Raw genomic sequence first — 12333 nt, 5'->3', positions numbered from 1 at the left:
CCATACATTTGTAGATGCTTGAAATTGTGTACCTACATGTTCCGTCGTTACTTTGCACTATGCATGCAGTAGTCATCGCCATATACATGGATATCGTCGTGTTCCTTATGCCACTCGTTACATATGCGTGGTAGAGCTTGACGGCAGTACTGGAGTTTTCTTTTTTTCTTTTTTGCTAAAGCCGCGGCGCGAGCGGGGAACTCGGCGATCACAGGGAGGCAAGCGCTCACGAGCGCTCGTCATTTTATCTCTCCTCATGGTTTTTGCCTTTCTTTTTCCTAAAGCCACTGGGCGTGCCACGAATGCGCGACGGTCGCCGTGAGGCACGCGCTCATGAGCGCTCCACATTTTCTTGATATTTTGTCCTGAAACACCGAACTTACGGCTCGTACAACAGCTCCGCTCTTAAAAAAAAAAAAAAAAAAAAACTGGGGAAAACCCCGAGAAGCGCCTCGCGTTGCCTAGCAACGAACGACGCCACAGCTCGCGCAACACCTGCTTCACGGAACCTCGACGCGACTCCAGGAACGCCGCGTATGCGTCTTGCACGTACGCACCGCTGCTACGCCCCAGCTGTCATCCAGCGCTGCCGCGCATATGTAACGTTTGACATGAGGGACACGATGATATCGATGTACATAACGATGATTACTACTAGCACAGTGCGAAGCAACGACCGAACGCGTAAATAAACAATTTCAAGCTTGTACAAATACGTGGTGATGTGTCCTTCAGTGCTCACGTACAAAGAAATCCTGCGGCTTCGCTATGGTTCAAGCCTTGCGCGACTTTGTGCAAGCATCGCCATTTGAGCTGGTGGAAGTATACAATGCTGAGGATGATTTGGCATCCACCAGTCACCGCGAAGAAGACGACGACCTCTTCGATGGATGTGACGACGATTACTAGCACCGCAACTATGCAAATGAAACAACTATGTGTCCGGCAATTTTCACCTACCATAGTTTCACCATTCAAGTCTTGCGCGTGAGTCCAAGCTTCCTTGACTTTTTTTTTTCTATTTGTGCAGTATAGCTGTCTATAACTCTGGTGTATAACTACCCAACTCTCCCCCGTATCTGCTTGACAAAAGACCATCCACGCGAAATGAGCGTACGTGCGTATAGTAACACGTCGTTGCATACCAGAGTGTGCGCTATCGAGACGATCGGCAGCGTGGTGTAATTGTTCTGCCGACTTCTTGCACGTGCAGCTACGTGGAGTGGAGCAGCCACGAGCCCGAGGAAGGCCAGTTTGACTTCGAAAGACAGCAGGAATTGGTCCGCTTCCTTTACATCGCGCACAGCCTGAACCTCATGGTCATCCTACGTCCGGGACCGTACATCGGCGCCGACCGCGATTTCGTGAGTCATTCGCGGATACCCCGCTAGCTGTATTCGCTGCACCGACAGAAAAAGAGGACTCTGCTCAGCTTCTTGAGCATTGTCATTGCCTCTGTTCCCATTGAGTGAGGGAGTGAGTGTGAGTGAGTGATTGAGTGAGTGAGTGAGTGAGTGAGTGAGTGAGTGAGTGAGTGAGTGAGTGAGTGAGTGAGTGAGTGAGTGAGTGAGTGAGTGAGTGAGTGAGTGAGTGAATAGGTGAGTGAATGAGTGAGGCAGGGAGGGAGGGAGGTGTCAGTGAGTGAGTGAGCGAGTGAGTGTGTCAGTGAATGAGTGCGTTAGCGAGTGAGCGAGTGAAGGAGTGAATGAGCGAGCAAGCGAGCACGACGTGTAAACAGGACGCTTCTTAAGGTACCGGGCTACCTGTCTTTTCTGCCTTCGCTGAACAGCTGTCAAACAACGACTCCTTACAAAGCCTCCAGGACTGGCGTCATGATCGAGACTTGGTCGCCGCCTATTTCCACAACTAGAAAAGCACGGGGGGGCAGTAATCAGTGAAGTACTGCAACACTGAAGAGTCTGCTCTGCTGCAGGGAGGACTTCCATACTGGCTGTTGCGAAACGGGTCCTTCATTGGGCTTCGGTCTTCAGACAAAAGTGAGTGCCTGGAGCTGTTATACGCGATTAAACATCACTGGGCTAGCTTCGTTTGTCTGCAGAAGGTCAGCCAAATGGCAGCACCAAAAAAAAAAAATATCCCGATGGCACCAGCAGGCTGATTAAGAGGCTCAGATGCTGCTAACAAGTTCATATGGTGGCCCATCACCAAGTCGAGAATTGAATTGAATTGAATAACATTTATTAAGATGGGGGAGGCCACATGGCCGTAGTTGGGGAAGGGGAAGCAGGGAAGGAGAAGGGGGTGATGAGCCAACTCAAGAACAAAATTATGTATGTATGTATGTATGTATGTATATATGTATGTATGTATGTATGTATGTATGTATGTATGTATGCATGTATGTATGCATGTATGCATGTATGTATGTATGTATGTATGTATGCATGTATGCATGTATGCATGTATGCATGTATGTATGTATGTATGTATGTATGTATGTATGTATGTATGTATGTATGTATGTATGTATGTATGTAGTAGAACTTTGAAGATGGTAGAGAACACAAGAGAAGAAAAACTTCGAACAAGGTAAAAGCACGATTGTGGCCTACGTTTCAGCAAAGAGAACTTGCTTTCCTCAGGGCAATCTCTCGCCTGGCAGGCAGGGTTTATACAGGGGTAGGACCCCAGGTGAATGTATGTATGTATGTATGTATGTATGTATGCATGTATGTATGTATGTATGTATGTATGTATGTATGCATGTATGTATGTATGTATGTATGTATGTATGTATGTATGTATGTATGTATGTATGTATGTATGTATGTATGTATGTATGTATGTATGTATGTATGTATGTATGCATGCATGTATGTATGTATGTACTTACGTATGTACGTATTTATTATGGAATGTAGGAATGATGACCCATGAGTGCAAACGCTTTTTCAGATTAGAAAGCTGTAATGGCATACTGAAGCTCTGTACACTTCAATGATCGCTTATAGCATTCTGCCTAAAGCTGACACCAAAGTGCCCAGGAATGAATCAGCTGCTGTTCGGCTGATTTGCTTTAGGAGCACGAGGTGAAACGCACTAAAACTGTGCAGGAGCCTATGATAAGCGCGCTTTACCTAGAAAGAGCAGAAACATACTATTTGCAGTGGCCGGTTGTACGTAGTGAATCACCAATACGACTAGCACAATGGCTGATCCATGCTGGCGGCATCAGTACAAATGTTGTGGGAGGTGCACCTTCATGAAACAAGTCAGAGGCTATACACCGTCACCCCTCCGCATTTGTCTGCGTTGTGTTTTTGTTAGTTTTTTTTTGTATTTCATGGTGTTACGCTGTAAATATGCCCTCTCTGTTCTGTCTCTCCTCTCTTTCAATCTGTCATTCCCTTTCTCCCACGAGCAGTTGTTCCGTTGTCCACCCCTGGGTGGCTCAAATTACGCCTGCTGGTGGACCTCCCTTAAAATCTCCTGACAATAAATTCATTCATCTATACACTGTAACATACACGTAACACACGTACGCTCTAGCATGTGTAAAACATATACACTCTAGCATACACTCTAACACAACTAGCCCCGCGGCGGCTCAGTGGCTAAGGCGTTCTGCTGCTCAGCACGAGGACGCGAGTTCACCGCTTTTCTGGTGGAGGCGAAAAGCAAAAACGCCCGTGTGTACGAGATTTCGGCGTACGTGAAGGTCCCCAGGTGGTCAAAATTAATGCGGAGCCCTCCACTACGGCGCGCCTCATCGCCTGTGAAGCGTCGGTGCATTAAACCCGACAATCAGTCAACCAATCACTCTAACACAGCTATATTGCGTTACCATTGCCGTGATTGTGAGTGAAAACTACCACCTCCCCTCGCGGGAACCCCTGTGTAGATGCGACGCATAGGGGGTTCACGTTCGAGCGTTGGACAGCGGAGGAACGGCGCTGGAACGATGGAGCGGAGCGACGCAGGCACCGCGTTTTATAGAGCGTGTAACGGTGAGGGGACGCGCCGGCGCCAGTGCGTCTGCCGCGGCTATGACGCAACACAATCCAACACAATCCACTTTAATCCAATCCAAATCCAAGCCAATCCAATCGAATCCAATCCAATGCCCCTCGCGAGAGAGTGTTCGCTATCTTAGAGGAGAGGGGGTGAGCGGCGGAGAGCGCAGCTGGCGCGGCGAGGAGAATGGGGGAGGGGCGGACAACGCCGCCGCCGACGACGACGACGACGCCGGAGGGACAAGGCGAGTGAATCAGATGCTCTGCATCTAAAAATGTCCTAATATTTATGTAACGAATGCTTGCGGACGTCCTAACGCGTACAGTAATCCATACGAAATAAAAGAGGTTTGGTTATCATGACTCGCGCGCAACTGGCAAAGCCGATATATGGCGTCGAATGAATCGGTGAGGGCATCACTTCAGAACACTGTTCGCTCCTTTTGTGCAGAGTTCCTGTCGTACGCGAAGAGGTATCTTTCCAAAGTGTTCGAGAAAGTGAAGCCTCTTCTCATCAGCAAAGGAGGACCAGTAATTATGGTACAAGTAAGTGCGCTGTTTTGTTTAGGCCATTACTTTTCTGAAGGTAGCACTCTAAACATTGCAAATATCTACGTCCATCATAAAATTGTATAAAAAAAACAATTCCCTATCCTGTTCTGTATTCTCTTTCGTTTTTTGTCTCATCCTCTTCTTATTTGTACTTTATGTGTTGTTCTGTTGTTCCCCTCCACCTTGTGTTTTTACCGATAGCATGTACGCTGCCGTGCCCCCCCCCCCCCTTATTTAATCTTCGTATTTCATTTGTTCTTGGGTTGCTATTTTCTCGTAGTTATTTTGATCTCTTTTAATTTAGCTGCCGTATTCGTCCCACCCTTTATGTAATTCCCCGGAAGGGTCCTTTAAGGGAAAATAAATTATGACTAAGATGAATTCGACAAAATACAGCCTGATTGAGAACATTAGAACCCCACTAAGTAATGGCGGCTTTAATATATCTAGGGCGTTATTTTCGTTGTACCGAGGTCTCGCGCTCCGCGTTCATGTGAACAGTGGCAATTTAGACGCACACCAGAGCAGGACCGGGGCACGTTTTGTGCTGCATCTGCGGACACCACTCCGTAACAACAGCAACTAGGTAGGTAGGTAGGTAGGAATAATTTTATTGATGCCGGCAACCGACGGTTTAACTCGTCGTGACGTCGGCCAAGCGTCGACCCGGGGTTATGCCCTACTCTGCAATACCCCAGTTCGGCCCGTTTGTGGCGGGTCGTGAGGCTTGTGCTTTTCGAGCGCACCGCGGGCCTGCTGGACGGCCCATAGTTGAGTGTCCTTGTCTCTAGACTCCACTGCGCTTTGAAGTTCGGGCGGGTATGTCCTGGAGGTAGCTTCAGTCGGGAACCTGGCGCAGTCCCACATGATGTGCCATTGATCCGCCAAACCCACTGCACAAACACTGCACATACCACTCGGATAGAGTTCTGGGTGAAGCACGTGTAGCACTGCCGGGGCGGGGAGTGACCCGGTCTGTATCTGCCTTAAGATAACGGCCTCCTCCCGACTGAGTGCCGGGTGGGGAGGCGGCATTGTCCGTCGAGCTAGGCGATAACACTTGGTAACTTCGTTATAACTGGTCATTCGGTCCTTGGTTTCAAACCACCACACGGAACGGTCACTCTCGGGGGAGCGGAGGGTAAGCGCTCGCGCCGCCGAATGGGCCGTCTCGTTGTGGTTCGGTGAGGATGTACACTCGTCCGCGTGAGCCGGGAACCACTTGATCCGGATGGTGCTGCCGCGGTCTTGGAGCTTGAGCTTGCCGATGATGGCGGCCGCCGGCGCGCACACTCGTCCCTTGGCAAAGTTGCGCGCGGCGTTCCTCGAGTCGCTGAGCACGGTGCGACACTCGGCCTCGGAGATCGCCAGAGCGATGGCAACCTCCTCGGCGTCTGTGGCGTCTGTGCACCGCACGCTCGCTGCCGTTGTCTTAGTCCCGGTAGCCGCCGCAACGACCACTGCCGCAAAGCCTTCTCGTTAGTATTCCGAAGCGTCTACGTACCGGGCGTGCGGGTCTTGGGCGTGTTGCTTGGTGAGGGCCTTGGCCCGCGCCTGCCGTCGTTCTTGGTTGTACTCGGGGTGCACGTTCTTCGGGATGGGGTCCACGTGGATGTGGGCCCGCGCCTCCTCGCTGATCTCGCACGGTTGCCGGCTGGGAGCTCGCGGGTTGTAACCTAGGGACGCCAGGATACTGCGGACTACTTTTTCATAAAGGTGACAGTCGCCCCTTCCGTCACCAGTAATTTAAATCAGTGTGTATATATGCTTTATGAAAATCCACGTACAGTTCGTCATGCCAGCTAACTTTTATTTCAACCTGATAATTTACCTTTATGCATGACAGGGCTGTTAATGAAATTGGGTTCAAATGCGTGCCTTCTCGTGTAGAGCAGTGCGTACATCGTCCTTATCATATCGTAATGTTTGCAGAGAATGGGCTGCTAAATATTTCGACCATTATCGACGATCAGCCTCACGCTCATCTAACTTTTCAAAAGCGTAAACGACACCAAGATAACGTTCATCCGTTGACCCCGATGGAGTGGCTAAAATTCTTCAAAAGGAACAGATAGCCAAGAATAACTTGTGCGCAGATCCAACTGCTCGAGCGGCACCACTTACATTGAACTCAGTGGCACGACGCTCAATTTTTTCTTGTCATTTAGGAAGCACTAGGTTTACAATCAAAACCATTACAGGGGCCATTGTTATTGCACTGTGTTTACCGGGCATTCACCGGTGGCCCTTCTCAGTTGGAGAACGAGTACGAGTCGTACGGCGTGTGCGACTTGGAGTACATGCACTCCCTCCGGGACCTGGCGTGGGCAGAGCTGGGTCGGGATGTCGTGCTTTTCACGACGGATGCCGGCGAATTCAAGTGCGACCGCGTCGACGGCGTTATCGCCACCGTCAACTTCGGAACAGGTGCGAAGGCTGGCCGCCAATTTCAGAACCGGAAATTTTCCTTTTGTGTCGGAACAGAGCTGCAATACAAACTGCAAGGAGAACAGGAAGGCACCCAGCAGGTTTCAGATTTACTAATTTATAAAGAGTACCCTTAAAGGCCCTCTGGATGATGGTATTACATAGGGGAGGGGTGGGGAGGCAAGACAACATAATAAGAAAATACGGAAAAAAATACAACAAGACGTAATGCAACCAGTATTTAACCGCAACGATGGAAAAAAAAAACGTAAATACAAGCTACAGCCATACGGCATTCTACAGTCATTAAACAATCAGATCAATTGGGAACATGGCGCGCCTGAGCTCTAAGAATTTGCTTGGAACTTTTTCGACGATAATATGGGCTGAAAAAACCCAATATAACGTAAAAACAAAGAAAAGAAAACATAAAAAGTGGCAGTATATCCAGAAATAGCCTGCAGCAAGAGCAAGACCAGCGAATGCAAGCTACAACTATAGGGCGTTATACAATAGTTAAAAATACAAGGAAAAAAATTCTAGTTAGTGAGAGTAGTGTGCAAGAGCTGCAAGAATACATTGGAATCTCTTCCGGCGTCAGCGTGTGCTGGCAAGTCATTCCACTCAAGAATGGTGCGCGCAGTATGAATGGCTGTTCGAAACGAAGGGGATGACATTGCGGGCGTGTGACTTTGTTGAGCTGATATACTGTCTGGCGAGATGAAATACGTCTTCGACAGTTCACCTCAATTTGGCACACTGGATTGCTTGTAAGCAGTAGGAATGCGTGCAGCCAAAACACATGAAAGCAAGCAGGAAAGTTGCCTGACTTCAGCATCTTTACGAGCTACATGGGGGTGCATTGTTGAAAGCATTGAAATTGCGGTTTCGAAGTGGAGGATTTCATTTCCCATTGGCATGACAACCACTGGCGTCCCTCCCTGGCCAACGTTAGGTGTGGCGTAGGGGGAGGTATCTCCCGTTTCTCATCCCTCATGTCATGCCGAAGGGGAATGAGGAGCTGTACCTGTTTCTGTATTTATTTATTTATTTATTTATTTATTTATTTATTTATTTATTTATTTATTTATTTATTTATTTATTTATTTATTTATTTATTTATTTATTTATTTATTTATTTATTTATTTCGTGTAGACTGGGTGCCAGGGCACTGCGTTAACTCCTCAAAGGAGGCCGCGCGCGCACTGGCGAGCGATGTTCTTTCCACCCGCTCCCACCCAGTTTTGCCTGATCACGACCCCAACTTAGACCCCTTTGAAGCCCGTGCCACCTACCAGCGATGTGCTAGAGCTCGACTCCACAGCCACATCCCTGCCAATGACTACCCGTTACCTACAGGACTGCCGCGTGGCCTTCAGATTCTGATCCACAAGGCTCGTGCTATGGCGGCGCTTACAGAGGACATCCTTTTCAAGTGGCGTTCTTACATACCAAAAAAAGGGCGGCCACCCATTCTCCCAGGCACTACCGCAAGCGATTCACCTCCGCCGGCCATGACACCCCCCACGTGCGTGACGGGCTCTTTAGGAGCCACACCGACCATTGACCATCTTCTTTGGAAGTGTCCAGGACTGCATGCGGAGCGCACCTCTTGCAAACACAGCAGCGTTACGTGTTTGACGGACTGGCTCTACCCACCCGCAGCCACAGCCAAGCAGGTGTTTGCCTCCTTGTGGGACTTCGCTCTCGCTACTGGCGTTCATCTGAGAATGTAAAGTTTGCCCTACACCACCCTCCCCACCCGCTCCACATAGACCGAGTCGCCATCCTTGTGTCAATAAAGTTTCGTTCGTTCATTCATTCATTCGTTCATTCAGTCATTTATTTATTTATTTATTTATTTATTTATTTATTTATTTATTTATTTATTTATTTATTTATTTATTTATTTATTTATTTATTTATTTATTTATTTATTTATTTATTTATTTATTTATTTATTTATTTATTTATTTATTTATTTATTTATTTATTTATTTATTTATTTATTTATTTATTTATTTATTTATTTATTTATTTATTTAGAAATACCTTACTGGATCCAGGCGGAGCGTGGTGTTAGGGGGGCTATACAAAGAAGAGGAACTTGGGGGCTTAAGCCAACACACGGAACAGGGATATATATAACAAGAATATCAGAACAACATTATATGTTTTTTCATGAAAAAGTACCTTGAAAAAAGTACCCTGAATGAAAAGTACCCTAGCGGAGAGCGATGCTAAATCAAGCTTCTATGAAACTGCAATTCTTATTGGCGCCTAGCGACAAGCGAAATCAAAAATATTGTACAGAAAGTACCCAGGGGTATTATATTTTTGCCGTTTGATGTGAAAGTATCCGCGGAATTAATATGTTTCAATGCGTAATAATTCTTAGGCGACTCCTCCAAGAAATCTGCCCGACTGCCCCTAACGCGTGGCACGATGCGGCGCTACATATTGGCATGTAGATTATATTTATGGTCCACGTGAGTTGAATCGGGTTTCTATCTTATCTACACCAGAATATACCCCTTGTAACAAATGTGCTATATGGGGCGTATTTATTGGTGCGTGGGTTATAAGGGCCTATGGCTCAACATAACTCTATATTCCCTATAATGTACCCCATGTAAGACATAGTTTATATGGGGTTTTATTTTGTTGTGCGAGCGTGCGCAGATGTGAACCCCAAGGCTGAATTCGCTCGGAACCGACGTCACCAGAAGCGGGGCCCCCTCTTCAACACGGCTCTGTCTACCGGGTGGCCGGATCACTGGGGAAAGCCGCACCGCACGGTGAACGCAACGCTTCTCGCCGCCAGGATCCGCACCATACTCCAGATGAAGGCCTCCTTCAACCTGTGAGAAGAGGCTTGGCCGCACTGCTTACTCTGCATAAGTGAAAGACTGTCGTTTGCCTGTGGTAACCTTTGCGTAAATTGTGCGTTCATTTAACGAACAGATGGGCTTACACAGGAAATGCGACCCATGCACCGTTCTTGAACGTAATCGTTCCACTACCGCTTTTCTATACTCGCTGCGGAAGTTTCACACGTGGACGTCATAGGTCATCTCAATTCAATCTTTGGTCAGTAAAAAAGCAGTCATCAGTGTTGTCGGTCCACTGTCCTTGCCTTCTCTGCATTTAATCCTCTGCAGTCATCAACGAAAAAAACACGTAAGGTAAATCTCTAGCCAATAGCAAGCCAACCGTATTCATTTTTCCTCTTTCAGTCGTTCTGTTTTTTTTTTTCCTGTACCTGTCACCCTCATCCTCTCCGAGCTTTAAGGTCCTATCTCATCTATCATCTAATTAGTGTTGAGCCTCCTCCCCCCCTCCCTTCAACTGCTAAACTTCTCCGAATCCAGGTGCCGCATTTTGTGGCTTAACATTTCATCCCCACAAAATATTGGACAGCTAGCCCGAAAACTTTTCATGGAAAAAAAAAGGGTGGTTCAAACTGTCCCGCCATTTTATGCCGCGGGCGACAGTCGGTTTCACACATGACGTAAATTTACTCATCCTGCTGTAAACGTCTCTGACGCTTAGTTTTCGTCGTTGGAGACATCACCGGGCATTCACGTCGCAATCGCCTTGCCCCGCTTGCTCTTTGCAATTTGCTCTTTTTGCTCTTAACCTTGCCCCGCTGTGATGCCTCCGAAGGTGCTGGTTTGGCATTCCGATTTTCAAAGGCACTGCAGCAGTGCTGCGTGCTGCTCCCTTTCCAAAATCTCCTGACGTGAATGATGATGATGATGATGATGGTTGGTGTTTCATGGCGCATCCTGACGTGAATGCATTCATCGCATTCCAGGTACATGTTTCACGGGGGAACAAACTTCGGATTCAAGGCTGGCGGTAAGAAAACGCTCTGCATTGGACGGGCAATTCTCGAAGCTCATGCAATCAGTGTCACGCGATTCTTCAATTTTGATATTTTGTGTTAACGTTTAATAAGAGAGACTGTCACAATTTTTTTACTTTTATGCAGCAGTACCGAACTCGTATGAAGGATAAATATTGTTGGCTAGAAGCAGCTTAAGGATACATATCTAACGCTTCCTTATTTAAAAGACAGGCCTGTCCGGCTCGCATAGCTCTCATGCATCAGTCAATGAACTAAGTATACACTCTGCTCTACCATTTTCTAGCGTTACGCAAACACGTGAAAAGCGCACGTTCTAGAACCATAGTTGCACCTGGTTTGGAGACCGAACGTTAAGAAAGCTGTTTTATTCTCGACGCGTCACCATGCTGCAAACTGGAGCCTGTGCTCTTTGCGGCTATTCGCTCCAACTGAAAAAAAATTACTTAACTTGAAACACTGGCTGTGCGCAGCCGAACTCTTCGAGTGGGAGCTTCTATCCAATAGTCATCTCTCGTCACGTACTGGCACAGAGAGCAAATTAGGAAAAAAAAAAAAACACACTAAACCCCACTTATAGCGAGGTTCTGGGAACGGGAAACTTATTTCGTTATAAGAGGTATACCGTTAAAAGCGATGATGACTTGTTGTTCCTACACTGCTATTGGGACAGCAACAAACTTAGAATAAAGCAAGATCGCTGTCAAAACGATTCCCCGACAACGGGGTTTAGTGTGTTCTCCTGGCTCGAGAACAATATCCTGTATTATGAGGTGAAATCTGTAAAGTTGTGACAAAAGGGTGATGCTGTAACGCCCCAAGAGACTAAAGAGTCGCAATTACTGACGCCAAACGAACGGTACGGACAGAAACAAGTTTACATTGCGTGCAGTTCTGTCGGCAGGAGTTATAGCCTTACCTTCCGCGGCCAGTTATGACAGTGATTACAGCCTCGCCTTCGGAAGCGAGTTATGGCTGTGAAAATGCCGAAGGTATAGCCCTACCTTCGGCGGTGAAAATTTGTCTGTCTGTCTGTCTGTCTGTCTGTCTGTCTGTCTGTCTGTCTGTCTGTCTGTCTGTCTGTCTGTCTGTCTGTCTGTCTGTCTGTCTGTCTGTCTGTCTGTCTGTGTGTATGCGCGAGTGTGCGTGTAAGTGGACGCATGCGTGCATGCACGCGCGCCACAGTGAGATTAAGGTTATTTGATGCCGACTCGCCTGTGTAATCTGTTCCTAATATTGATGAGGTCACGATTGTCAATGACGGCGTTTAAAGATGCAGGGGCCACCACACAAGATGGGAAATGTTTGCCGTAGCAGTGCGTTTGCATACATCCGCGGTAGTGTTGGCCACGGTTCCGCAGGGTCGAGCCCCGAGCTCCTTTTGCTGTCATGTTCCTGGACAATCATGGCACGCCGATTCCAGCATTGTTGCCCGTACACAACGACGATGGCGCCGATAGGACCCTAGAGGATTCCCGATTCAGGAAAACTTGCGTAGGTCGCGAAAGCAG

At 47.6% G+C, this 12333-nt stretch overlaps 1 protein-coding gene across 1 annotated transcript in view; it reads left to right on the top strand.

Moving 5' to 3' along the window:
- The window catches only part of LOC144175205 (beta-galactosidase-like), a 36731-nt gene that overhangs the window by 4222 nt on the left and 20176 nt on the right, over positions 1-12333 (top strand). The window contains exons 3-8 of the mRNA XM_077704308.1: positions 1214-1364; positions 1934-1997; positions 4426-4520; positions 6782-6953; positions 9637-9817; positions 10772-10815. Coding sequence (XP_077560434.1) covers positions 1214-1364; positions 1934-1997; positions 4426-4520; positions 6782-6953; positions 9637-9817; positions 10772-10815 — 707 coding nt within the window. The remainder of the gene's footprint in view (positions 1-1213; positions 1365-1933; positions 1998-4425; positions 4521-6781; positions 6954-9636; positions 9818-10771; positions 10816-12333) is intronic.

The sequence above is a fragment of the Haemaphysalis longicornis genome, unplaced genomic scaffold (assembly GCF_048455015.1).
Source record: "Haemaphysalis longicornis isolate Haplotype H1 unplaced genomic scaffold, Haemaphysalis longicornis Haplotype H1 scaffold_3, whole genome shotgun sequence".
In the NCBI taxonomy this organism is placed as follows: domain Eukaryota; kingdom Metazoa; phylum Arthropoda; class Arachnida; order Ixodida; family Ixodidae; genus Haemaphysalis; species Haemaphysalis longicornis.
Note: the sequence above shows the minus strand (reverse complement) of the source record. Positions and strands in the feature narration are given on the sequence as shown.